We start from the raw sequence: 26,875 nt of genomic DNA on the forward strand, positions 1-26,875 counted from the left end.
AAAGAACATTTCCTAATCTTCTTCCACTCCCTTTTTCCTCCTCCAGCCTCCATGACACATTCTTTCCTGCCTCAGGCTGGGAGAATGCAGAACAAATTCTTTTTACATGCCCCTCCCTTGAGGGGACCCAAGAAGTGGTCAGTTTGTCATGTTTTGCTTCTCCTTTCTCAGTAGGAAGGGGAGTAAAATGGTAGTATTTTCTTCCCAGTGTTGTCTTTTGCACTTTATCTGGGGCTGTGACTTCCATTTTAATGAAGCTCCAAAGAGCATAGCATGCTTAAATTAAAAAGACCTTGTTTTGCTGTATGTCCTATTGGGGCTTCACTAGAGAAGAAACACTGGAGTATCCATACTTCAAATGGCTAATATTTGGGCCCAGCACCTGCTAAGGAACCACCTCTTCTTGCTCCTAAGCATTTGGTAGGTTTGCAGTCTGAAAAAATGCCAGTGTTAAGATTCAGGAATTTAATTCCCATTTTTGTCTACTACTGCCACCCCCATCAGGAACAATCAACTAAAATATACTCAGTTCATACTCTTTATGGAAGCGGTGCTTAACTGTTTTCATATATTAACTAAACATATAGCAATAAAGCTAAGCTTATTTAATTGAGGTACCTCTAGTGGCTGATAAAGATGGGGTAAGATGATAATGAATATGCTGCTTCGTATATGCAGATGTGTTGGAGGAGGATGAGGAAGAATCTGACAGAGAGCTGGAACGACAGAATATTGAAGAGCTGTATGACTTTGTGAGGCACACACATCAGCAGGAAATCCAGTTTTTGAGGGAGGATGTACAGCACTCTGCATTAATTCCAGTACTGAGGCCATACCAAAGTGAGGCTGTGAACTGGATGTTGCAACGGGAGAATTTCAGAAACAACCCTACCAATGGCAAGTACATGGCCCTGGACTTGATTATAACACTACTGAAAATAAATGAACAATATAGTATCAAAAAGGATTGAATATGCACTAGCACAATTTTATTAGAATAGTCTCCTCGATAATTAAGTAATTGGAAGATTTGTTTTTATTATTTTAATAATAAAAATTGTAGTTGTGTTTGAGGCAACTAGTTAAGAGTTATTTTTATGTGGGTTTTTTTTTTTTTAATTGTGAGCTGTTTTCATGTTGGTCTAGAACTTAATATAGACATTGTCAACCTGGATATGTTGGGTTTTACTGTTTCAAAATATAACATTTCACAAAATAAAGTTGTCTTATAATTGAAGTATTTAAGTTTGAAAAATAGCTACTCTCCATGATCAATAGCCACACTTCAGAATATTTTGGGCTATACACTGAATTTCCCTACTATTGTTCATTACTTTTATAATCCTAATACACCTCTACCCCGATTATAACGCTGTCCTTGGGAGCCAAAAAATCTTACCGCGTTATATCGAGTAGAGGTGTATGTCTTTTGGAGCAGTTTTGGCATTGATTCTGCATTGCTGTGGACATGTTATAATCAACATGGATCAACAAGAAGCCAGAGTTCTAGACTAAGAATTATATTTTATTACAGTATATAGTTCTGGTGACCCAGGGAACAATTGACCAAGCTTGTTGACCCTAGCGCTCTAAAGATTCTTTTTCAAGTGCTGGTCCCTATGTGTATTTCCTATATGGGTGCACGTGTGCGCCATATGTCCAAGTCCCAAAATTCTAACAAACCATGCCCATTGGCTCACACATGTAGAGTAGTTTTATTCGTGCTCCAGACTGAAGACATAAGAGGCAGTATAGACCGACGCCTTTCCAGTTTCTTCTTACTGCTGCATGGCCTGAGTTGGAACCCCATGTCTGCAGATTTCTCCGGCTTTTCTCGATGATAGCCTGTAAATAGGTACTGTAAATAGTTTTATAGCTTTTATATTAGTATTAGGTGGTCCCCAACCTTTCTGTTGCAATAGCATATTCATGTTCCCAGAAGAGTGTGGCGGCGCCGGACGACCAGCCGCCGAAAAGCGGCGTCATCGAGAAGTGTCGCCGCCGAGAGCCATCATCAGTAGGCGGGTGCACATAAATGCCCTGGCGGGTGCCATGGCACCTGCAGGCACCGCATTGGGGACCACTGGTGTAGGTAGTATAGCTTGTTCTTTTTCCCCCATGCTGGGGGCTCCCTCCTTGTAGTCTGGGACTATGCCCAGAGTCCTGGGGATTCAGGAGCTGTGTCCTGCCCTCGCTTTTTCTCCATGAGTGATGATCACCAACACTGTCTCTACTGCTTGGGTGAGAAGCATAGTGCTGCAGAGTGAAGCATCTCACTTGTTTCCACCATGAACACGTGAAGGTCACGAGCTTTGATAAAGGAAATACCTTATGAAGAAGGCTATGAGACATCACTATGATCTGGGTCAAGGAGATGTCTCTGTATCTCAGCCCAATCAAATGAGTAGTGCTCCTCCAAGCACAAGCTTAGGAGTGGAGTCTATGGCTGCTAAGCCAAGGAATCTTTTTCCCAGACTTCCCAGGAGAGTAGGGGCCACTCTCATGGTCACAAAGATAGATCCCCATCCAGATATGTTCATAAATGAAGAGATCCCTCCCTGAACCTGCCCAAAACAGAAGAGCCTCACACTTGGATACTGTGGTGCCAGGGCCACTAAAAAACCCCAGGCTGAAAGGTAGCACACACAAGAAAAAGGATCTGTTGGTTCCATCAGTGGCTCTGGCTCTGAAACACAAGGACCAACAACTGCCAGCTCCATCCAAAAGTGCTGGACCTGACTCTTCATAGGTACTTCAAAGGACTACCCAACTATAACTTCCAGGAACACGGCAAAATCATTGATCCCGACCATTGAAACATCCTGAACCCTGGGTCATACGGACACCTACCTTACACTGGAGGATATATTCCTCCAATACCTTCAGTCTCCTATCCTCTCCAGCCCTGTCGTCTTGGGGACATTGCCGTACTGGAGGATTAAACGACTTTCATGACACAAGAACCATCCCATCTCCAGCCCTCAGGTAGGAGCATGCATCCTCTAGTATTGTTGGCCCCATGAATTGAGAGAGAACAGTTCTCAGATGCGGATGAATCAGACGCCCTGGATGGCCTCTTTTCTCCCCAGAGGGAGCTGAGCTTTGATAGGCAGTTGAGGAGTTCTGGATGCCATCCTCCCAGATATAACTTCCCTAAGCACTGCTAGTACCTGATGCAGTGGGGCCCCACATCCGGTTGATCCCTCCTTTTGGCCTTATTGTGGCCTGTGGACCCATAAGGAAAAAATCCATTCATGAATCGTACCATGCTTCTCCTACTTGGCATCCACCAGATCCATCAGAGTATGAGGAGAACGACATTGATCCAGATCTGCAGGTTCTGATGAGTCTCATCTTCATCCTCACTATCTCTGCCAAGTGACTATAGGCAGTACCAGGAACTACTTCAAAGGATAGCCAATGACCTCCAAATACCAGTGGAGGAGGTCCAGGACCTCCAACACCAGCTATTCTGTAGCCTAAAGGTCCAAGCAAGATGATGTTTCTGATTAATGAGGCCATCATGGAGCCTGCGAGCGTGGTCCGACGCACCCCAGTCTTTTCTCCCTCCCATCACCCAACTTCCTGGTGGTACAGGCAGCCATGGAGAGAGCCATTCCATATCAGTATCTACCAGGCTTTGTCAGCAAAATATAACCGCAAGGACAAGCTTCCCCCTGAGGACAGAGCCCAATTTCAGTCCTTCATAGAGGATGGCAAATGAGAGGCAAAGACATCCATTCAAGCTGCAATGGACCACCCATCCAGGGCTTAGCCTCAGGGCGGTCCTGAACACCATACAGGATTTGCCTTTCAACAAGTTGAACTGTTCAGTAAGAAAAGGGATTAGTCCCTTCACTCATTGAAAGACTATACACTTCCTGGGAATTGACATCCTGGGCCCAAGGAGAAAACACCAGAGGCAGGTGTATAGATCAAGCCCATCTCCTCCACAGACGTTCTGCTATCAGAAGGTGGACTCCCTCCTCCAGCAAGGGGCAATAGAACAAGTCTCACCACAGTATCAAGGGAGAGGGTTCTATTCCCCTTATTCCTCATTATTCCTCAGTCCTCCCTCCCCCCCCCCCAAAAAAAAAAGGAAGGTGGAGACCCATTCTGGACCTTTGATTTGGGCACTCTGTCAGGCATTTGAAGGAACTAGAGTAATATTAAATGGTCTGACAGGATACCAACCATTGGACTCCTGGACTGGTGCTGCATGACTAGTGTTGAATCCCTAATCAAACAAGTGCAACTTCATTGGGCTGATTACCTTGTATGTATGGATGCTATGTGACTCTACAAAGCCATATTTCATGGACAGTGGAAAACAAGAACGTGTACACTGAGAGGCCAATGAAAATGATGTACAGACATTCTCAAAACTCACCAAAAAACTGGCAAAGCCGATCCAAACACATGGGAAGCTGGTGCTGTCGGTTGATCAGGATGGCAGCAGACCTGTTGGTCTGCAGTTAAAGCCATCGAGAATATCAGCACAGAAAAAGAGAAGCATCAGTGAAGAAAGCAGGCTGTGGCAAAAACATGTGCCCAGACATCAGTCATCGGTTTACAGTTGCACAAGGTGCACTGAAACAAACTGACTTTCACATGTTGCCTACAATGGGAGATTCCAGTACCACCCGCATCCAGCTGAGCCCCCTCATAAATGTCAGAGGATTTAGAGGCCTTGTTTTTCAGACCCCTCTGCTACCACGACCTTTATCCATTCCCAGCCATCCACTAAAGGCTACTTTTGATGCTTCAGCCGAGATCGACCCACCGCTATTGATGCCACCCACCTCTTCCCTCCCCTTATCTTTTGGAGCCCTCTCTCACTTTTTGCTCACATTTGGGACTCCTATCATGACACACAGTCGGGGGTCTTAGAAATTATCCACCAAAGATAGTTCATAGAATTTCTCTTCCTCTCTCCCCACAAACTCCCTTCCCAGTCCCCCTTCAAGGACCACTTTCATGAGGTTATTTTTCAACAAGAGGTGGACTCCCTCCTCCTCTGAGGGTCAATAGACCAAGTGCTACTTTGGTATCAAAAGAGAGAGTTTTCTATTCCCTTATTTTTTAGTCCTCAAAGGAAGATGGAGAGGGGAGACCCATTCTGGACCTTTGGTAACTGAACCCCTTCAAAAATCAAAATTTAGGATGGTTACACTAGCATCAATAATCTCCTCCCAGTAGATGTGGTTCATGGCTCTCAACATGGACACTTATTTCTATGTAGATATTAATCTGTCCCATAAAAAGTTCCTTCCGTTTCTAGTGGGTCAGGAATATTTCCAGTTCAGAGCCCTTCCCATTGGACATTCTATAGCACCCAGAGTATTCACTAAGGTCTTCTCTGTGGTGGCAGCCCAAATGAGATGTCGGGGTTAGATAGTTTTCCCATATCTCAACTACTGGCTCCTAATAGGTTGCTCCAGCCATGAGGTTAGATCGGCAACTTTGAGCAGGAACAAAGAAAAGTCCGTTTTAATACACCCACACAGGTGATAAACTTTTTGTGAGCAAGAGCATTTCTCCCCATGGAAAGATTTCAATTAATGAGACATCTGATAGCACAGATTACTTGCAGACTGAAGACTCTGGTCAAAGTGTGCCTTTTTCTTCTAGGCCACATGACCTTGTGAACTTGTGATGCCATTCGCCAGGCTTCATCTACACTGTCTAAGGCCTGACTCCGGTAAATCTATTTACCAGGCATGGATCACTTCAACACCAAAGTGACTATTCCCACTATCGCTTCTTTTACCTGCTGTTGAACCTGGATCGAGTAAGAATAGCTGTCCCCTTCATCACTCTTGTCCCCTGTGTCACCATCATAACAGATGGATCCCTTATGGGTTAGGGTGTTTACCTGAACAACCACGCCATACAAGCATCTGGATCCACAGGCGGCCAGACTGCACATCAGTCTACTGGAACTGAGGACAGTCTGCCTGGCATGCAGGGGTTTTCTTCCACTCATGCCCAAGTAATGTCAGACAATGTCACCACACAGCCTTTTACATAACAGGGCAGAGCAAGATATCTTTTCCTTGGGAACATTCTCCATGTCCCACCTGTCCATGAAGGTTGTATTTTTAGTTTCTATTACCTGAGCCAGAAGTGTGAGTAAGATGGGAGCCTCATGGCAGACTCACCATGTACTGTTTTGCACAAGGGAAAGGTCTTCCTTCGCTTCCATCCTAAATTCCTCCCCGTAGTTATTTCTGAGTTCCATGACAACCAAACTATCTACTTACTTGTATTCTTCCTGGAAACCCCATGCCGCTGCTGAAGAGAGAAGACTTCATTCCCTCGATGCCAAATGTGTCTTGGTGCTCTGACTGTAGAGGACCAAATCGATCAGAAAATCACAAAGGTTATTTATTGCAATAGCAGAAAGGTTGCGAGAGCAAGCTATATCTTCTCAGAGTATCTAAATGGATTTCTGGGTGCATCACTGCGAGCTATCAATTAGTACATATTTCTCCACCATGAGAGCACAAGGTGCCTCTACAGCACTGGTGCCCAAACCCCTCTTCTCCCCCTGCCCCCGTTACCAGTTATGGAATCTGTCCGCGCGCTCCCTCCATTACTGCACAGTTGGCTGAGTGGAGGAGCTTGGGCTGAAAGCGGAGATGGGGGCAAAACTGGGTATGGAGGAAGAGCTGGGCCTAGAGGCGGAGCTGGCCTAGAGGCGGAGAGGGAATGTGGGCAGAGCTGGGCTGGGGTTGGAGCAGGCGGCAGAGTGGATCTGTGGTTGGGGCCTGAGCTGAGCAGGGGGCAGAGTGGAGCTATGGCTGGGGCTGGAACTGGGCAGGGATCGGAGCAGGGGATGGAGTGGAGCTGTGGCTAGGGACAGAGTGGAGCTGCGGCTGGAGCTGGTTAAGGGTGGAGCAGGGCTGGGTGGCACTTCCTCCACACCCCACATGGGGACTGGCCTGGGCTCCACTGTATCTCTTCCCCCTCCCCTAGGGTTACCATATTTTAAGTGTCCAAAAAGAGGACACTCCACGGGCCCCGGCCCTGCCCCAATTCCGCCCCTGCCCCACCCCGGCCCCGCCCCAACTCCGCTCCTTCCCCTGCACGCTTCGCCCCCTGCCCTGCCCCCTCCCCTTCTTCCCGCAAACATTTGATTCGCGGGAAGCCTGAAGCAGCAGGCAAGCTGGGGCAGGGGGGCGCTCTGCCCCCGCGTCTCCTGCCCGGCTTGGCTCGGGCCCCCTGGCCCCGAGCACCCCGGCTGAGCACCACCGGCCCCTGGCCGAGCACCCCTGGCCAAGCACCCCTGGCCGGCCCCAGCCCGGCCCCCAGCCAAACACAGCTGGCCCCGGGCCCTGCACCACCGGCTCCGGCCAAGCACCCCGGCCCCCGGCCCCGCACCGCCGGCTCCGGGCCCCAGCCCCGCCCCAGCGGCTCCGGCCCCTGGCCGAGCACCGACGGTTCCTCCCTCCCTATTTTCCCAGACATGTCCGGCTTTTTGGGATTTCCTCCCAGACGGGGATTTGAGGCCCAAAAAGCCGGACATGTCCGGGAAAATCTGGACGTATGGTAACCCTACTTCCCCCTGCATGTTTCTCTGCACCCCCATAGGGAGGCATGCCCCGCAGTTTGGGGCCACTGCTCTACAGCGTCCCTGGATGAAATACCATTACTGGGCATATGCAGAGTGGCTACCTAGAGTTCCATTCACATGTTCACAAAACTTTACAAGCTAGTTTAGTCCTCTGCAGTGCTGTGGGAACTGTAGTACCTCAAGTATCTTTGCTACTTTGTCTTCCTCACCTCCTCCAGTCCAAATACAGGTTCTCAATTACTTGTATGGAATGCACATAGGGACAAGCACTGGAAGAAGAAATGGAGGTTACTTGTTTGTAACTGGAAGTTCTTTGAGATGTGTAGTCCCTGTCTGAATTCCATTACCCACTGTCTGTCCCCTCTCTTGTTTGGATCCTACTGGATTTGCAGTAAGAAGAGGAACTAGAAAGGTATTAGCCCGCACTTCCTCTTACACCCTCAGTCTGGAGCATGAGAAGAACTACTGTGCATTTGCGGGGCAACAGATATTGCTTGTTAGAATTTCTGGACATGGGCATATGGTGCATGCACACACTCACATGTGCAGTACAGATAGGGACCACACATGTCAAAGAACTTCCAGTTACAGGCGAGCTAATTCCAGTTTTTGGTTCCTGTTTGTCTTTAAATGTCATAATAATGCTGAGCAGTTCTGAGCACTATATTATTGATAGAAAAATCTTGTATTATTCATGTGGTCTCCTTCTCTATAGAAAACACACTACACTTTCTATGGCGAGAGGTCATCACTCCAGATGGAGTAAAACTCTACTATAATCCATTTACTGGCTGGTGAGTTTTCATTTTGTTTTGTAGAGGGAATACTGTTGTTCCTGGCAGCACCTAAACATGGCACTTTGTGAAAATTTTGTTAGGAACCTTCACATGAAGAGAATTGGATAAATAATAACTGTGCCTTTTCAGTTAGCAAATGCAGAATAAGAGCTGTAGGATATTTAATATGAAAGAAGAAAATGTGGGGCATGGTTGGGAAAAGAAAATTGTAGGTTAAAGGCATCAGTATATTCGCTGTAGGAACTTTTTTTGTTAATTCAAGTGTAACAGATTCATTATTTTTTTTAATTAATGACTTGGAGGCGACAACTCTTCAATTTTGTGTTCCAAGTTTGTAAAGGTTACAGCAAAGAGACGGTATAAACTTTCATTTTTCTATTGATCTTTGGACAAGAAAATAGATCAGTACAGTAACTAGTATTGCTTTAACAAATTATGAATTTTGTGAGAAGTAAATGTTTGTGTACTGTAGTGTATAGTTGCTTTATGCAGATTTTGTTTATCTTAACCTTTTGAAAATTATGTAAGCTATTGTTTTGTAATCTTTTTAAACATAGTCACCAAAGCAATTTTTTTAAACACAGGTGCATATTTCTCTCTGTATGTGTAGCTTGCAGAAATTATTCATTATCTCTGCTACTTTGAACACATACTACTCTTCTGGTTACGCTAGTTTGTAACTTGTTAAGTTTTGTTTGGGTGTGTCTTTAATCTTTAGCATTATCCGTGAACACCCAGTTGCAGGGCCTCCGTGGCCTGGAGGAATTCTGGCAGATGAGATGGGTCTTGGAAAGACAGTAGAGGTACTGGCTCTTATTCTGACACACACCCGACGAGATGTTAAACAAGATGTTCTGACACTACCTGAGGTGAGAGAACTATGGTAGATTTTGGGAACAAATAAGTTACTGCTAATATGTGAGGCATGTTTCTGGTGTTTAGCTGTCATTTTTTTTGTGGCAAAAACTATAATGGAAAGCTGTGCAAGTGAAAGAACGTCTGTTAGCAGGTGGTCCTTTGTGATGTGAATAGGAGAACAGTACAAAATACTATGAGGAGCAATCTGTATTGTTTGACATTGATGTGAATGAAGAACAAAGTCTCAGTTGTAGGCAAGTTACTTTATTAGCTTGCTTTTTAGAAAAAGGGATGGTAAAAGTGCAGAGATTCCAGGTAAAGTCTATTTTAACTGAGACTTATAGAAACTGAATCAAATTGTGGCCTTGTATGCATGCATGCACATTATGTAGTCTTCACTGGGATATCTTAATTCATCTGTGTACAGAATTTGGCGCATCGTGTGTGGGAATTTACTTCTCCACATTCCATTGTGTATTACATTCTAACTAGATCAGTGGTTGGCAACCTGCGGCCCATGGGCTGCATGTGGCCCATCGGGGTAATCTGCTGGTGGGCTGCAAGACAGTTTGTTTACATTGACAGTCTGCATGCACGGCTGCCTGCAGCTCCGAGTGGCCGTGGTTTGCCTTTCCCAGCCAATGGGAGCTGTGGGAAGCGGCAGCTAGCACGTCCCTACCTGCCTTGCGGCCTGCCTGCAGACTACCAACCTGCTCCTGTAATAGACCCATAAACTCTGGCTGAGTTACTGAAATCCTCAAATCACAGTTTAAAGACAGAGAATCCACTGTTTACTCTAATTTAAACCAGCAAGTGACCTGAGTCCCAACCCCCCCCCCCCCCCCCCCCCCCCCCCCCACACACACACACATACCAGGGTCTCTGTCAATATGGCCTGGGGGGGGGGGAGGGGGAGGGAGGAGTCCCTCCTGACCCCAAATATTGTCATCGGTTGGACCCTGAGCATGTGGGCAAGAACAGTCAGACACCTGTGAAGGAATTCTCTGTAGTAACTCAAAACCCTCTCCCTCTATTGGCCTATCTCAGGCCATTGGGGATATTTGCTACTGGCAGTCACAGATTGCCTACAGTGGCATGTGGCCCATCTCATCATACCATCCCCTCCATAAGCTTATCAAGCTCAGTCTTAAAACAAGTTAGATTTTTTGCCCCCCATTGCTTCCCTTGAAAAGCTGTTTCAGAACTTCAGTCCTCTGATTGTTAGAAATCTTCATCTGATTTCAAGCCTAAGCTCATTGATGCCAGCATATATCCATTTGTTCTTGTGTCAACATTGGCGCTTAACTTAAATAACTCCTCTCCCTCCCTGGTATTTTTTTATCCTCCGATGTGCTAATAGAGAACAATCATATCTCCCCTCAACCTTCATTTGGTTAGGCTAAACAAGCCAAGTCTTCTTGAGTCTCCTCTCATAAGATAGGTTTTCTACACCTCTGATCATCCTGATCATTCCCTGCACCTGTTCTAGTTTAAATTAATCTTTCTTAAATTTCATCCCATTTCTATTACTCCGGTTTTCAAGTCCTCCATATATTCTTGTATGATATTCTAGTCCTCCTCCATATTGGCAGTACCTCCCAATTTTGTGTCATCCACTTTGTGCCAAGGTCTTGAATGAAAATGTTAAATAAGATTGGTCCCAAGACTGATCCCAGAGGAGCTCCACTAGTAACTTCTCTCCAGCCTGACCTTTTACGTTGCGGTATGACTCGTTGTAATCTCCAGTCTTAACCAGTTCCTTACCCACCTTTCACTTCTCATATTAATCCCCATCTTCTCCAGTTTACCTAATTATTTCCCATGTAGAACTGCATCAAATGCCTTACAGAAATTCAGGTAGATCCTTATTGCATTTCTTTTGTCTAAAAAATGAGTCCTCTTTTCAAAGAAAGAGATCAGGTTGGTCTAGCACAATCCACCTTTCATAAAACCATGTTGCATTTTATTCCAATTACCATTTACCTCTGTCCTTAACTACTCTCTCTTTCAAAATTTGTGTACAATTGAGGTCAAATTAATGGGCCTGTAGTTTCCTGGGTCACTTTCCCCCCGCTTCTTAAAAATAGGTACTATATTAGCAATTCTCTGGTCACAGGGTACAACCCCTTCATTAAAAATCTTTCCTGTTGGGCTTGTTATTTAGTGTGCCAACTCCTTTAATATTCTTGCATGGAGATTATCTGGACCCTCCAATTTGATCCCATTAAGCTCTTTGACTGTGACTTCCACCTCAGACGTGGTAATTGCTACTTCCATATCCTCATTTCCATTAGCTACCCTGTCACTGATGAAAACTATCCTTATTAAAAACTGAGGCAAAGTATTTGTTTAGGTGTTGAGCCATGCCTAAATTATCTTTAATCTCCAGCCCATCCTCAATGCTTAGCGGTCTCACTTCTTTCCTTGTTTTCTTTTTATTTATATGGCTATAGAACCTTCTACTATTGGTTTTAATTTCCTTTGCAAGGTTCAATTCTGCTCGGCTTTTGACAGTTCTCACTTTTCCCCTACACTTTCTGACCTCCAAGAGGTAGCTTTCCTTGCTGATCCTTCTCATCTTCCATTTCTTGTAAGCTTTCTGCTTTCTCTTAATACTCTGTTTGAGATTCTTGCTCATCCAGTTTGGTCTGCGACCCTTTCCTATGAATTTTTTCCCTTTGCTTGGGATTCAGGCTTCAGATAGCTTCTGCAACTTTGACTTAATGTAATTCCAACCCTTCTCCACCTTCAGATCCTGGAGTTCTTCAGTCCAGTCCCGTTCCCTGACTAATTCCCATGATTTTTTTCCAAGTTTGCCCTTTTGAAGTCAGCGACCCTATTTGCAGACCTATTTTTGTTTATCCTTCCATTTAGTTTAAACTGAATTAGTTCATGGTCAATCAAACTAAGGCTGTCTTCAACAAGCAGCTTTTCTATGAGGTCCTTGCCACTTACCAATACTAAATCTAAAATGGCATCCCATCTAGTCGGTTTGGTGTCTACTTGGTGAAGAAATCTGTCAGCCACCACATCCAGGAATATCTGGGCCCTACTGTTGTTAGTAGCACTTGTCTTGCAATCTATATCTGGGAAATTAAAGTCTCTCATAATCATACAATTCCCAGTAGCATGTATTTCATTAAAAATATTAGAGGTCTCTATCCATGTATGTTTCTTCATAGAATCTTGCCATCTAAAAGACTTACTGTAACAACCTATTTTCTTTCAAATATTAAAATTTTGTGTATTGTACTTGACAGTGTAGAACCCTACAACTTATCCTAAAATCAACGGGACCGACTGCAAGTGTCGGGTTGGGTTGTAAAAAAAAAACCCAATCTACCAGGCTCAGGTTAGCTCTTCTCCTCCTGCTTATGGGGTTGGCTCTGTGCCTCGCTCTTGCTGGCTGCTGCCACCTAGTTGTGCTGTGTGCACTGTATAGTGAGTGTGCTGAGGTGCACAGTGCTTAAAAATTAGGCAGAAGCAGACCTCTAATGTCTTGATTTTTATGAGCATGCCTTCAAAAGTTGCCAGGGTAGGATGCAAATTGCAGCTGAACTAGAACAGGAGCAGGATAAAAACACAGATGTAAATTCTGTAAAATCAGTAAGAAGTCAGATTATGGAGTTACATAGAAATAGACACCTACTCATGATTAAAAGCTATAAATGAAAGAAGTTTAAAAGCAAAAACAGGTTAAATAGAATGCCTTGCAATGGACCAAGACCTTGATATAACAGGCATTACAAAAATGTGGTGGAATGTCAAAAGCCAGTGGGTTACTGTAAGACCTGGTTACAAACCATACAGGAAAGATGGCCGTCACCAAAGAGGTAGGAGAGTAGTACTGTATCTAACGAATTCCATGGAATCTAATGAGAGAAAAATAATGAATGAAAAGCACCATGCAGTTGAATCTATTAGGGATAGAAATCCCAGTCTATGAAAGTGTAAATAGTAGGGCACATTGCTGCCCTCTGAATCAAGAAAAGGAAATTGAATACACAACGTTGAGAGAGATCAGAGGCAACAAAATCTAATAAAATGATGATAATGGAGGATTTCAATTACCCAGCTGGTCAAGTGGCACTAACAAGACATTGTCTGGAGAAACAGCTTTTTGACGCTTAAGTGATTGCTTCTTGGGACAGCTAGTTCTGAAGCACATTAAAAGAGGCTAATCTTGACTTTGTCTTAAGTAACACACAGGAGTTAATTCAGTGACAGTAGCTGATCCACTAAGTAATAGTGACCACAATATATAATTAGGTTAAACATCTAAAGGGCAGGTGATGCTTCAAAAAGTGATGTGAAATTTTGGAAAGAATTTTCAACAAAATGAGCAGTTTAGTCAAAAGGTCCCTAAAATAAAAACTAAAGAAAGTAAAATCCATAGAGGTGGCTTGGATGCTACTTAAAAATTAGTCTCGCAAGATGTGTGTACTGCTGAGGAAAAGGGGAACCATGACGGTAAGGAGTAAGCCAAGATTGTAATTTCTTTGGAGCAAGGACTGTCCTTTGTTCTGTATTTGTATGGCACCTAGCACAATGTCTATGATTAGGGCTTCTAGGCACTCGAGTAATACAAATAAATAATTTGAAGACTAAATGGAAAGTTACAACAGGCTATTCAACCCAAACAGAAATCTTTCAAACTTTGGAAATCTGACCTTTGTGAAGTGAAGCCAATAAACAGGAGCATAAATTACAGCCAGAATGGATTTCAAAGCTCAAATAACTTAAAGTTTATTTATATTTTTTAAAAAAATCTAAGAGATTATTTAAGTATATATCAGAGGCAGGAAGCCTGCAAAACATCAGTGGGTTCACTAGATCACCAGAATTCAAAGGAGCAATTGAGAAAGACAGGGACACTTGAAAAGCTAATTTTTTTTTTATTGATCTTCACTGCTGAGAATGTTGGGCGATTTTTGTTCTAGATCTGCTCTTTTCTGCTAATAAAGATGGTGTAAGACAGAAAATCATATTGCCTCTATATAAATCCATGGTATGCCCACATCTTGAATACTGCATGCAGATATGGTTGCCCCATCTCAAAAAAGATGTATTGGAATTGGAAAAGGTTCAGAAAAGGGTAACAAAATGATTAGGGGTATGGAACGACTGCGGTATGAGGAGAGATTAATAAAACTGTGTTTTCAGTTTTGAAAAGAGATGATTAAGGGGGATATGATAGAGGTCTATAAAATCATGACTGGTGTGGAGAAAGTAAATAAGGAAGTGTTATTTACTCCTTCTCATAACACAAGAACTAGGGGCCACCAAATGAAATTAATAGGCAGCAGGTTTAAAACAAACAAAAGTAAGTATTTCTTCACACAACACACAGTAAATCTGTGGAACTTCTTGTCAGGGGATGTTGTGAAGGCTAAGACTATAACATGGTTCAAAAAAGAACTAGCTAAATTCATGGAGGATAGGTCCATCAATGGGTATTAGCCAGGATGGACAGGGATAGTGTTTCTAGTCTCTGTTTGCCAGAAGCTGGGAATGGGCGATGGGGGATGGATCACTTGATGATTACCTGTTCTGTTCATTCCCTCTGGGGCACCTGGCATTGACAGGATACTGGGCTAGATGGACCTTTTGGTCTGACCCAGTATGGCCGTTCTTATGTGTAATCTTGGATATTGTGATATCAGAAAAAGAGGTGCTGAAGCAAACTGCTAAATTAAAAAGCAGTGTAGTTGTACCTGTGGTAGTCCCACAGGATATTAGCGAGACAAGATGGGTGTGGTAATATTTTTTTATTGGACCAACTTCTGTTGGTGAGAGAGGCAAGCTTTCGAGCCACACACAGCTCTTCGTGGCTCGAAAGCTTACCTCTCTCACCAACAGAAGTTGGTCCAATAAAAAAATATTACCTCACCCACCTTATCTTTCACATTAAAAAGCAGAAAGTCATGAGGCCCTGATGATACATCCAAGAGTTCAGAAGGAACTTAAGTATGAAGTGATGGAGGTGCTAACAAATATGCAGTTTCTAATTATAAACAGCCACTGTTCCTAAGAATTGGAGGGTAGAAAATGTATCTATATTTACAAAAGGCTCTAAGGATGATCTGGGGAATTATAGACCAGTAAACTTTAAATGTGTACCTAGACAACTGGATGAAATGATAAGATAAAATAATATAGAACTAGAAAGGTCATGATATGATACAGTCTAACTAATATGGTTTGTGCATAGGAAAACTGTCTCACTTATCTCTTAGAATTCTTTTAGCTGGTCAATATGGTGGTGGCTAAAGAAGAGCCAGTGGACATAAGTTTATTTAGACTTCCTAAAGGCTTTTGACAAAGTTCCACACAAGAGGCTACTAATTAGACGTAGGGTGAGAGGCAAGCTCCCTAGGAGACAAAGCAAAGAGTAGGATTAAATGGTCTATTTTTGTCATGACAAAAGGTTAACAGCGGGGTGCCTCAAGGTTATGTACTAAGTCCTGTGCTGTTTAATATATTTATTAATTATATGAAAAGGGGGGTGAGTGCAGATTACACGCAATTTTTTAGGTTAGTTTGCACCAGTAAAGATTGTGAGGAACTTCAAAGGGAGCAAAACAAGATAGGTGATTGGGCAACATGATGGCAAATTAAATCCAGTGTCAATTAAAGTACTCATACACTTTCTCAGTTAACTGTAGCAACTCAAGAAAAGGGCTGAGCATCATTATAGATAGCTAAATGAAGACTTAAACTCAATGTACAGCAGCAGTTAGAAAAAGCTAACAAGATATAAGGATGCATAAAGGATGGGATGATGAATAATTCAAAGATTATTATTATGTCTTTATGTAAATCAGTGGTGTGGCCTGGAATACTGCATGCAGTACTGAAATACCCATTTCTAAAAGAATATTACAGAACTAGTATGGTCAGGGACCTGGAAAAAATTATCCTATAAAGAAAGATGAAAAAGATTGGGAGTGTTACCTAAGAAATGAGATGAATAAAAAGGGACATGATAAAAGTATATAAAATCATGAGTGGTATACAGAAAGTAGATAAGAATTTTCTGTTGTCCTTATTCTTGTGATAGGAGACACAGTCAATGAAATTAAAAGGTTGGGATTTCAAAGCTGATCAAAGGAAATATTTATACAATGTATACTTAAACCGTGGAACTCATTGCACGGAAAATTGTGGAGTTTAAGAACTTAACAAGAATTGAGAAAAGATTGGATATTTATATGGATATCAAGAATATCCAGAGTTATAATTTAATAACAGCAGTTTCAGAAGAGCTCTTAAATTCATGCTTCAGAATTCGTCAGTTTCAACCTATTAAAGATCAGGGTGAAACTTAATGTGGAGGGCAGATTATTCCACATCTGCCTACCATGAAGTTCTTGCGCCTTTCTTTGAAGCATCTGGCACTGGTCACTGTCTGAAGGAGGAAAATGGTTTAGATGGACCTTGGGTCTGATCCAGCATGGCAATTCCTGTGGTTCTGTGAACGTATTTAATGGGGAACTGATGACTTTGAAGTAACAATGCTTTTTGCTAGTCTGCTATTTGAAAATATTAATTTCATAAAACAGTTCAAAATTATGTCACAGATATACGTCCTGCTACCGATATTGTTTGTTGTTTTTATTAGGGTAAATTGGTGAACTTCTTCGTTCCACCCCAGCCTACTGAAGGAAACAAAAAGAAAAAAACAAAGAAAGTGGAGCTTAAGTCAAAGGAGAAAGTACAGTATCCCAGTAAGTATTCATGGAGAGAGAGAATTTTATGTAAAACAGTTTGCTTATTGAGGTTGTATTGGCAACTTACCAGGAGCGCAAGGGCTGCACCTGATTTGTATGAGGGGAGCAGTTGGCCTTATCTCTGATGCAGAGGTATAGTTTTCCTCAAGAATATAGCACTGCACTCTGGGAACTGTAATCATCCTTACTAATAAACCATAATAAACCATCTTAAAGATAAAACCATTTTAAAGTAAAACCAGTAGTGAGCTGCATTATAGAACTCCATGCAGCACAGCTTTACCTAGAGTAGAGCCATTCTGGCAAGATGGTTTATTGACCAGACCAAAATATTGTACTTGCATATCCCTGTTAATAAAAACAAGATTTCTTTGTTTCCACTGTTATATGTACTCTTAGACAGTATTGAATATCTTGACTGAAAAGTAATGGTCTGCAAGACTAGCTTGAGCAGGACTGCTTACTCTGTTGTCGATCTTAGGGTTTTTTGTTTTTTTTTCCAGCTTTTAATTCACTTGCAGGCATTTACAGAGCTACATGAATACATTTTCTCCCATATAACTTTTCATTTTATCTGAACCGTAGTTTCGTTCTGCATGTAGGCTTACGGGTGATGATCTTAGCAGCTGTCAAGGAAATGAATGTGAAGAAGGGAGCTTCCATCATTGCAATATTTAAGTATGTCAGTGCCATATATAGATATGACATACAGAGAAACCGGCGTCTTCTCAAAAGAACTTTGGAAAAACTAATTGCAGAACAAGTAGTAGAGCAGGTTAAAGGTCATGGTCTGGCTGGATCTTTCAAGTTGGGGAAGAATTACAAAGAACAAAAGAGGCATGAGAGAACCAAAAAACAGGTAAAATGAGAGTTGAAAGTATCAATTAAGGCAAATGTTGGATGAAGCTGTTTTATTTTTGCCAATTACATGCTGCCAGAGTGATGCTATTTAAAGGGATCCCCATTAATGCTTGCTTGATGGTATTGACTTTTATTTTAAACAAAATCCTCAAGTATTTGCTTTGAAAACAAAAATAAAGAATTACAATATGTAGACTGTACCAAAAAGAAAAACAAAAATAAAACCCAAAGTAGGTCAAGTTTTGGGGTTAAAAACTTTCACTATGTCCTTCATAAATTTTTGAAGACATTGCTGTAAGGGTTGGCAGGTGTTACAGTTTTGTGACCAAAAGGTTTGTGAAACACTTTGAAAAACCCTAAACAAATATTGAGTACTTGGTCCCCAAAACCCAGTCCAAACCAGAAGATATATGTAATGTTAACAGTTTACTCCCAAGGTGGCTATACTTTCCTCATCAAAGAACAAAAAAAAAATTGTCAGTTAAAATTAACTTTATTTTTTAGACAACAAGGAGTTCTGGAAGGATTCAGAAGACATCTTTGCCTAATGCTAAAACTCAAACCAAAGAATCAGCAAGTAAGGTCACATCTTCAGAAAAAGTCAAACCACCCCGGCTGGTGGACATTCCTGCAGAAGAGCATGACTACTGTACAACTAGCAAAAATAACAAAAAGTCTGAGACAGGCCAAAAGACTTGCATAAAAGAAGAAAATCTTCAGCCAAGAGTTATGGACTTGGAGTCTGCTGATTTGCAAGGCGACCTCATGTCCAGTGATTCCACCAATCCTGTCCTCACTGCATCTAAAAATACAGATGATGCGGAAGTCCTAAAGGACCAGTCTTCAGACTCCCAAGAACGTGCTGGCAGTGTCATACAGCATGCCAGTTCCATTTTTCCATTCAACACCTCTGACTATCGTTTTGAATGCATTTGTGGTGAGCTTGGCTTGGTTGACTGCAAGGCCCGTGTGCAGTGCCTGAAGTGCCACCTATGGCAGCATGCTGAATGCGTAAACTACAAAGAGGAAAACTTGAAGATTAAGCCCTTTTATTGTCCCCATTGCCTAGTAGCAATGAAACCAGTTTCTACAGGAGCCACTCTGATAATCTCTCCAAGTTCCATCTGCCATCAGTGGGTGGATGAGATCAACAGGCATGTGAGATCATCTTCCCTTCGAGTCCTGGTAAGATGATTTCATCTCATCCTCTCATACCTAGATTCGTAGATTGGAAGAGGAAAACAAACTTTCCTGTTTCATCAATTACCAGTGGGTTTATTGTCATAGAGTTTGTTCAGAAGGGACCACCAGATCATTTAGTCTGACCTCATGTACAGGCCACCACCACCACCCAGCACCTCTCCACTAAACTCAATAACTGAAATTAGACCATATTACACAGCCCACAGAAGACTGGAGCATTATGTGTCACAGGGAGAGAATAGGAGTGACTGAGGTGCACCAATACCCAAAGCCCCTGCAGTGGCAGGAAAACAATTATGTGAGATACACCCAGATAAATCCTGGCAAGTGATCCACACCCACACACTGCAGAGGAATGCAAAAAAAAAACCCTAATGTCACTGCCAATCTGACCTGGGGGGAAATTCCTTCCCAACACCACATATAGTGATCAGTTATAACTTGTGCATATGAGGTAAGAACCAACCAGTTAAGCACCTGAAGCCACCTCTGAGCACTCTCTCATCCCATCCAGTGTCTGATGTCCAGGCATGACCATCTTTGATGCTTCAAAAGAGGGAGACCAAAAATCACCACAGAATACATTGGGAGGAGAGGGGGAATCCCTTCCTAACCCCTGCAGGTGACTGGCTGAAACCCAAAAGTGTGAGCTTTTAGGAACATAAGACATAAATCAAATTTGGCAGAAGAGTGGCCTTTGTCAGGATTGTGCATTTCACCATCCATCTGAAAATTCTCCCATATTTGACCAAGTTATAAACTTCTGAAAAATCTCAATTTGCACGTGCTTCATGGAGGTTAGAATTTGGCAGCTTAATTCTCCTAAGATTTTTGTCTGCACTGAGCAATCTAACCCCTCACAGCTGCCACATACCAACCAGATAGTATATGCCCTGTCACCACAGAGTGACTAAACACGTTCTATCCTGGGGCCACAGAAGCTACACAGGATTTTACCTGCAATTACTCCTGGTTGGCAGAGACTGTTGTGGCACAAAGCACAGGAAATAAGATCAGGGAAACTGGAAAATATACAGTATCTGGTTAAATTCTAGGAGTATGGCATGTACAATCTGAAATCTAACAATGTTAATATTTTAAAGTACTCAAAGTATACGTAAAGTTTTAAGCTTACAATAGTTATTGCACTTTGCTGCAGATGTAACATTTTAACACTGAAATACATCAGTTACAAGCCTTAATTTATCTCATGAATTTAGGTTTTTTTCCCCTTTCAACTACTGTATGCTTCACAAAGGATCCCATTGAAAATGTTGAGGTAAAAGAGAGACAGATACACACATTCTGTTATAATAAATAATAATAAAGATACTTTTATTATAAGACTTCTGGTGGATGGTCACTAGAGGACATTTATGGACTTTGTTGGTGCTTTTACCACCATCTTTCATGTTCATTCCATGTGTTCCATTGATTCTTCTTGGAGATTCCTTGGAGGATAGAAATAGTAGTCTACTCAAGTTCACACTTTGTTCCTGTTCCTAAAGGTGTTTGACTGCATGTTTCTATCTTTGCCTATTCTACCATGATATTCTGCTGTAGGAAAAAAGTGCATGCTTTAACCATTGTTTCCATAACATTGTTGGATGTTAAATCCATGTTAAAGCAGCTAAGCTGAAATACAGCTGTAGTATGAAGTACCAAAATCCTTTTATTCTCTTGCGGGGGTGAGGGAATCAATTGGGAAGCCCAATTTCCTTTCCATTCTATAATTTAATAATAATTTTGAGTTCAGATGTTCTTTCCATGTTAGGTGTGCGCGCTCTGGATTCTCCAGAGAGTTTTTCCCCTCAGTGATATCTGTCGGGCTGGCTGGAGCACCCTCTTGTGCTGTGTGCCTGTGCGCTGGTATAAGGGCCCAGTTAGCTTCACACCCTCCAGTTCCTTCTTACTGCTCATGATAGTCACTGGAGCATCTTCTTTTCCTTTGGCAAACTCTTACTCAGTGGTCTTAGTTTAGTCCTTTTCCCTTGTTTCCCTATCCTTGTTCTTTAATTTCACAGTTTGGACTGTTGTAGATTAGTTGTATATAGTTAGTTGGCGTTTCTCGCTCTGTTAGTGGAGTTTTGTCTGTCCCCAGTGCCAGAGCATTCCTTGATCCCCGGGTTTCAAGCCCTGGGCCTTCTGCAGCAAGCTCATGCCCCTGAGTGACCTGCACTTCAGTTGTCTGAAGTGCGTCGGAGAGACTCATATCAGGTACCACTGCCAGATCTGTTGACACTTCAAACCCTGTATGAAGGACAGGGAGGCCAGCTTGAAGTCCCTCATGATGGAGTCAGCGCTCTGTCCGTCTTCAGAGCTAAGCTGGTCCAACTCAGCACCCAGTACCTTGGAGTTAGTACAGAGTGCTACTCCTGCCATGAGAGACTCTCGGCACCATTCTCCTTCACTGGTGCTGAAGAAAAAACGGTAAGAAGCAGCTGACCGAGAGGGAACGTTCCCTGACTTTGAAGAGGGTCAAGCACGGGGAGCGCAGTGGAGACAGCGTCTGGCCACTCCTCTGCCCCTGCTCCGAGGAGGGCATCATCAACTCTGCCTCGTAGGCAGGCTCCGTTGAGTCGAGTCCCGGGCCATCCCATTGCTTCAGAGGGGCAATGCGGTACCAGCAGGATTGTCGTACCATGTACCCTGGAGGCATTGGTTGTGGCCAGAGACCTGGCTTTTGGTGCCTCTGTTACCGTCGGTACAGGAGTCAGTGGCATCAATACCAGGGAGCATGTGGCCGAAGCGCCAGTTTGGTACCGGCCTCCTCGGTACCTTCTAGAGGGAAACCATCCCTGCTTCCCCCAATGCAGGTCTTCTCTCCCTGGCACCGATGTATACCACCCCTCCATGGTCCCCGGAGGAAGGCTCGTCATTGGACTTGGAAGTGGAGTCGTATTTCCACTTGAGGAGCCACAGCCAGTTCCCTCCCAGGCAGCCCTACCAGTCAATGGACCCAGGTACAGGGGTACTGCCAAGCACTTGGGACAGTGGGCACTGGCCTATGCAGATGCAATGGCCTTTTTGGAACCTGTGGGGGTTTCCCCCATGCAAGAGCCCTCTTTCAGATGCTCGTAATCCATAGTGTCGGAATGAAGTGCCCCCACCCATATGACTGGCATCCAACATGGACTGTGGTACCAAGCATCAGGACATAGATTTATGGGACCCAATTGGTGCCATCCTCTTCTTCCTCCTCACCCAGATGAGGCAGTGTTTGGGGTGTGTTTATCCCCTCCCACACAATGACTTAGTAAGTAGCTCACCAGGAGCTGTTGAAAAGAGTGGCCTCGAACCTTGGGCTGGAAGTGGAGGTAGTTAGTCCTTCCACAGCCTGGTTGAAAACTTGTCTGCTGTGAGCCTATCGAAGGTGACCCCTCCCCTCCCCCTCGCCCCCCATGAGGCCATTATTGGACCGGTAAAAGCCTTGTGGCAAACTCCGTCCTCCTTGACCGTCTGTTTTTGCCTTAGACTATTGGATCATATGGCCGCATGCACATACATAGTACCGCTTGTGAGACTGTGCCTCCGACCCCTTCAAGTGTGGCTGGCCTCAGCGTACATGCCAAGCCATCATCATTTGGACTCGGTGCTTACAGTTCCCACCCAGGTCCTCGCCTCTCTAGATTGGTGAAGGGACTCCTGTTCAGTAGGCATGGGCATTCCCTTCATCAGTCCCTAACCATCAGTATCCCTAACCTTTGGATGCATCCGAGCTAGGTTGGAGAGCTCACCTTGAGCAACTCAAACTCAAGGTCTGTGGTCCCAGGAGGAACTCTCCTTACATATAAATGTCAGAGAACTCAGAATGGTTCGCCTAGCATGCCAGGTGTTTATACTCTAGATTGTAGGCAAGGTTGAGTGAGTCCTTATGGACAATATGGCAGACATGTTTTACATCAACAAGTAGGGAGGGACATGCTCTTCCCCCCCCTGTGTCAAGAGGCCATTTGCTTGTGGTTATTCTGTGTGAAGCACTCGATCCATCTCAAAGCCTCTCGCCTTCCAAGAGCCTGAAACAATCTGGCAGATTACCTCAGCAGATCTTTCTCCTCTCACCATGAGTGGTCCCTTCACCCCAGTGGTGGGGGATTCTAGTGGTGGGGGATTCCCCTCAGAGATCTGTTTGCAACCAAGCAAAACAAGAAGTGTCAGCAGTTTTGCTCTCTACGTGGGTGCAGCCTGGGCTTGCTTACGGATGCCTTCCTGCTCCATTGGACAAAGCATCTGTTCTATGTGTTTTTCCCTAATTCCTCTCATGCACAAAGTCTTACTCAAGGTCAAGCAGGATAGAGCAAAGGTTATTCTTATGGCCCCAGCATGGCCACACCAGCACTGGTTTGCACCTTTTCAGATCTGTCAGGAGTGACCCAATGCCGCTCCCTCCCCTCCCAGACCTGATCTCGCAAGACCACAGCCGATTGCACCACTTGAATCTACACTTGACTGCGTGGAAGCTCCATGGAAGCGGATCTGGCCTGTTCGGAGTCTGCCAGGTATTGCTAGATAGTAGGAAATCATCTACTAGAGTGACTTACCTCGCCAAGTGAAAGCATTTCTCCTTGTGGTCATCCCAATGAGGTCACCTCTCCACTCACTTTTGGAGTATATGCTTCATCTGAAACAGCAGGGCCTAGCCATTTCGCTAGTTAGAGCTCACCTAGTGGCCATCTCCACCTTCCATCCTCCAATGGATGGTAGGTTGTTGTTTTTTTCACATAAAATGTCCATTCACTTTCTTAAGGGCTTATAGAGATTATAACCACAAATTAATGAACCCATTCCACCATTAGACCTAAACCTGATCCTGTTAAGACTCTCAGGCCCTTCCTTTGAGCAGCTGGCATCATGTCCCTTGTCGTACCACTCTTGGAAGGTCGCTTTCCTATTACTGATTACCTCAGCCAGGATGGTCTCAGAGATATGGGGCCTTATTTCAGCCCCCCCTCGCCCCTCCTGGTATATGGTGTTCTTTAAGTATAAGGTACAGTTTCTTCCCAACCTCGCGTTCCTCCCAAAGGTAGTTTCACGCATAGTAACCAGTCTATATTTCTGCTAGTATTCTTCCTGGAATCGCACAAGAATAGGGAGGAGTAGCGTCTACACACACTGGATGTTAGGCAGGCCCTTACCTTCTATACAGAAAGGACCAAACTGTTGTGTAAGTCCACGCAGCTCTTCCTGGCAATAGCAGACAGGATGAAAGGCCTACAATTTCAGCCAAAGAATTTCATCCTGGATCACTTCCTGCATTTGCATGTGCTATGAGCAGGCGGGTGCTCCACCTCCTGCCATCTTGACTTGCCTACTCGATGAGAGCTCAAGCTTCCTCAGTGGTGGTTCTGGCCCAGGTCCCAATCCAGGATATTTATAGAGTGGCAACTTGGTCATTGGTGCATACCTTTTCATCTCACTATGCCATCACACAGCAGGCTAGAGATGATGCTGGGTTTGGTAGAGCAGTGTTGCAAGCCGCATGTCTATGAATTCCAAGCCCACTTCCTAAGGTTCCACTTGGGAGTCACCTGACGTGAAATGGACTTGAGCAAGCACTCGATGGGGAAAAAAAAGGGTACTAACTTTTCCATAGCTGCTGTTCTTCTAAATGTGTTACTCATGTCCATTCCATGACCCACTCTCCTGCCCCTCTGTCGGAGTTAGCCAGTAAGAAGGAACTGAGAGGGTGCAGAGCCAGTCAGGCCCCTTATATCGATGCAGAAGCGTGCAGCACCAAAGGATGCTAGAGCTGTCCTGAAAGATACCACTGAAGGAAAAAATTCCCCGGCAACTGTGAGTGTGATGCATGCACACCTCATGTGGAATGGACATGTGCAACGCATTTTGAGGAACAACAATTACGAAAAGGTTAGTAGCCATTTTTTATGAACTAACGCTACATTATGCAGAGAACATTTTAAGTGTGTGTTCTGTAAAACTATGAAGAGCTCTAACACTTCATTATGAAGTATTTCTTATCTTCAGTCTTTGCTCTCATGTTTGTATATATAAACGTGTGTAGGTGTATCAAGGTGTGAAGAAACATGGCTTCTTGCAGCCTCACATGTTAGCAGAGCAGGAGGTAGTCATCACCACTTATGATGTCCTTCGCACTGAGCTGAACTACGTGGACATCCCTCATAGTAACAGTGAAGATGGGCGCCGTTTCAGGAACCAGAAGCGGTATATGGCCATCCCAAGTCCCTTAGTAGCAGTAGAGTGGTGGAGGATCTGCCTAGATGAAGCACAAATGGTTGAATGCACCACTGCAAAGGTGAGGAAGTCTCCTGAGCATGCCTGTGTTGAAAAAGTTTGACAAGGTTCTTGTAACTTAAAGAAAAAAATAAGATAAAGCTGCTTCTTGACTCTTAACGTGTAATAAACATAAACTTGTCCTTGTAATCTGTTCTTCAGAAGTGACTAATGGTTTGCTTCCTCTTGAGATATTTACTATTAAATGGTTCCCCGTTGGAGTTTTGGCAGGCTGTGATGTGTATCTAGCTCAAAAAGTATTTAACGTGATTTATACCAACAGTTTAAAGAACTAGGTCATCAGGTTGTATACAGTGTTTGACAGTTTCAAAGAACGCACTAGCCTGTTCAGTGACATGGTTTACAGGCACTAATATGTCCTTTAGGTCTAGAAACTATAAAACAGTCAGCAATGACTCGAGAAGCTCTTCAGGCTCATCCTAGCAGTTTGCAGAGGTAGATTATTTTAGATAGCGTTTACCTAAGGTAGGGAGATAAAAATGCTAACAGAAAATCCTACTCACATAACAATTTATCCCTTGATTTATGTGTATTACACACACCCAGTTAACTTACTTCCTTGTTGTAAACACTTCATCCAGTTTGAATAGATCTGTGATAGTGCTCATCAGCTGTCAAGTGATCCATTTGTTTTTAAAATAAATAAAAGCATAATGAATCTGCTATATATACATACTAGAGCCCTTCCGTGTGTGTGTGTGTGTGTGCTCGCGCGTGCATGTGTGGGGAGACAAACATAGGTGTATCAGTTCTGCTTTATATCAGTTTTCTGTAGTACAAGGGTTCTCACTCTTCCATAGAGTGAATGTCTTAATAAGTGTGTATCACTTTCACTCCCCCAAATTATTATTTAATATCTATATAGCAAATACATCAATTGCTTACATGTAAAAGTAATGTCAGGGAAGTATTTAATGTAATTTTAGCTGTCTTTTAATGGGAGTTACAGATAGAAACGGGGAGAGCCAGGACCATATTTACAGCAAACTCTGTCTGGAACATGCAAGGGTTATAGAGGTAGCAATCTGAGACCTGTTGCTCTGGATTAGTTCCTTTCTTTTACATGTAAGCAGATGCTGTAGTTGCCACACATGTAGGGAAATCTGTGTTTTTGTGGAATCAAAGTTACTAAGTTCTCTTACTGTACTGTACTAATGACCCTGATGTTTCTCTTCATCATCCCAGGCACAATATCTTCTTGCCCATAGTTTTTTCATTAACATAATAATAAAAGGATCTGTCTCTTACCTGTCAATCAAAAATACTGCTCTCCACAGGCAACTTAGGTGAGTAGCACAGTTGCCAACTTTCAGGCGGTAAATAAGCACACCGACTTTCACAATGAGCCAAAAATCAAGCTAATCCCATTTCAAAACAAGGCCCAAACAAGCCAATCCATAAGAACCCCAACACTCTATTGTGACTAGATCCCCCAGGTGTGCAGTCTGGGACTGTGGTGGGCGCACTGTGCACCCTGACTCCCTTTCCCCCCCTTGCCTCTGCTTGCCAAGAGCTGATCAAAAAAAGAATCAACAAGCTACAAGCCCAGAACTAGCCAACAAGCAGTTCACAAGCCA

General features: G+C 43.5%; 1 protein-coding gene across 4 annotated transcripts in view; it reads left to right on the top strand.

The window, feature by feature from the left end:
* The window catches only part of SHPRH (SNF2 histone linker PHD RING helicase), a 142,941-nt gene that overhangs the window by 29,990 nt on the left and 86,076 nt on the right, over positions 1-26,875 (top strand). For 3 of the 4 annotated variants that reach the window (XM_054022743.1, XM_054022744.1, XM_054022745.1), the window contains exons 4-10: positions 679-897; positions 8,292-8,370; positions 9,092-9,242; positions 16,853-16,958; positions 17,564-17,820; positions 18,327-19,007; positions 25,048-25,299. In XM_054022743.1, the coding sequence (XP_053878718.1) occupies positions 679-897; positions 8,292-8,370; positions 9,092-9,242; positions 16,853-16,958; positions 17,564-17,820; positions 18,327-19,007; positions 25,048-25,299 (1,745 nt within the window). Of the gene's footprint in view, positions 1-678; positions 898-8,291; positions 8,371-9,091; positions 9,243-16,852; positions 16,959-17,546; positions 17,821-18,326; positions 19,008-25,047; positions 25,300-26,875 lie in introns of those variants that run through there. The other variant, XM_054022746.1, reaches the window with a different exon arrangement.

Source organism: Malaclemys terrapin, chromosome 3 (assembly GCF_027887155.1).
Source record: "Malaclemys terrapin pileata isolate rMalTer1 chromosome 3, rMalTer1.hap1, whole genome shotgun sequence".
In the NCBI taxonomy this organism is placed as follows: Eukaryota; Metazoa; Chordata; order Testudines; family Emydidae; genus Malaclemys; species Malaclemys terrapin.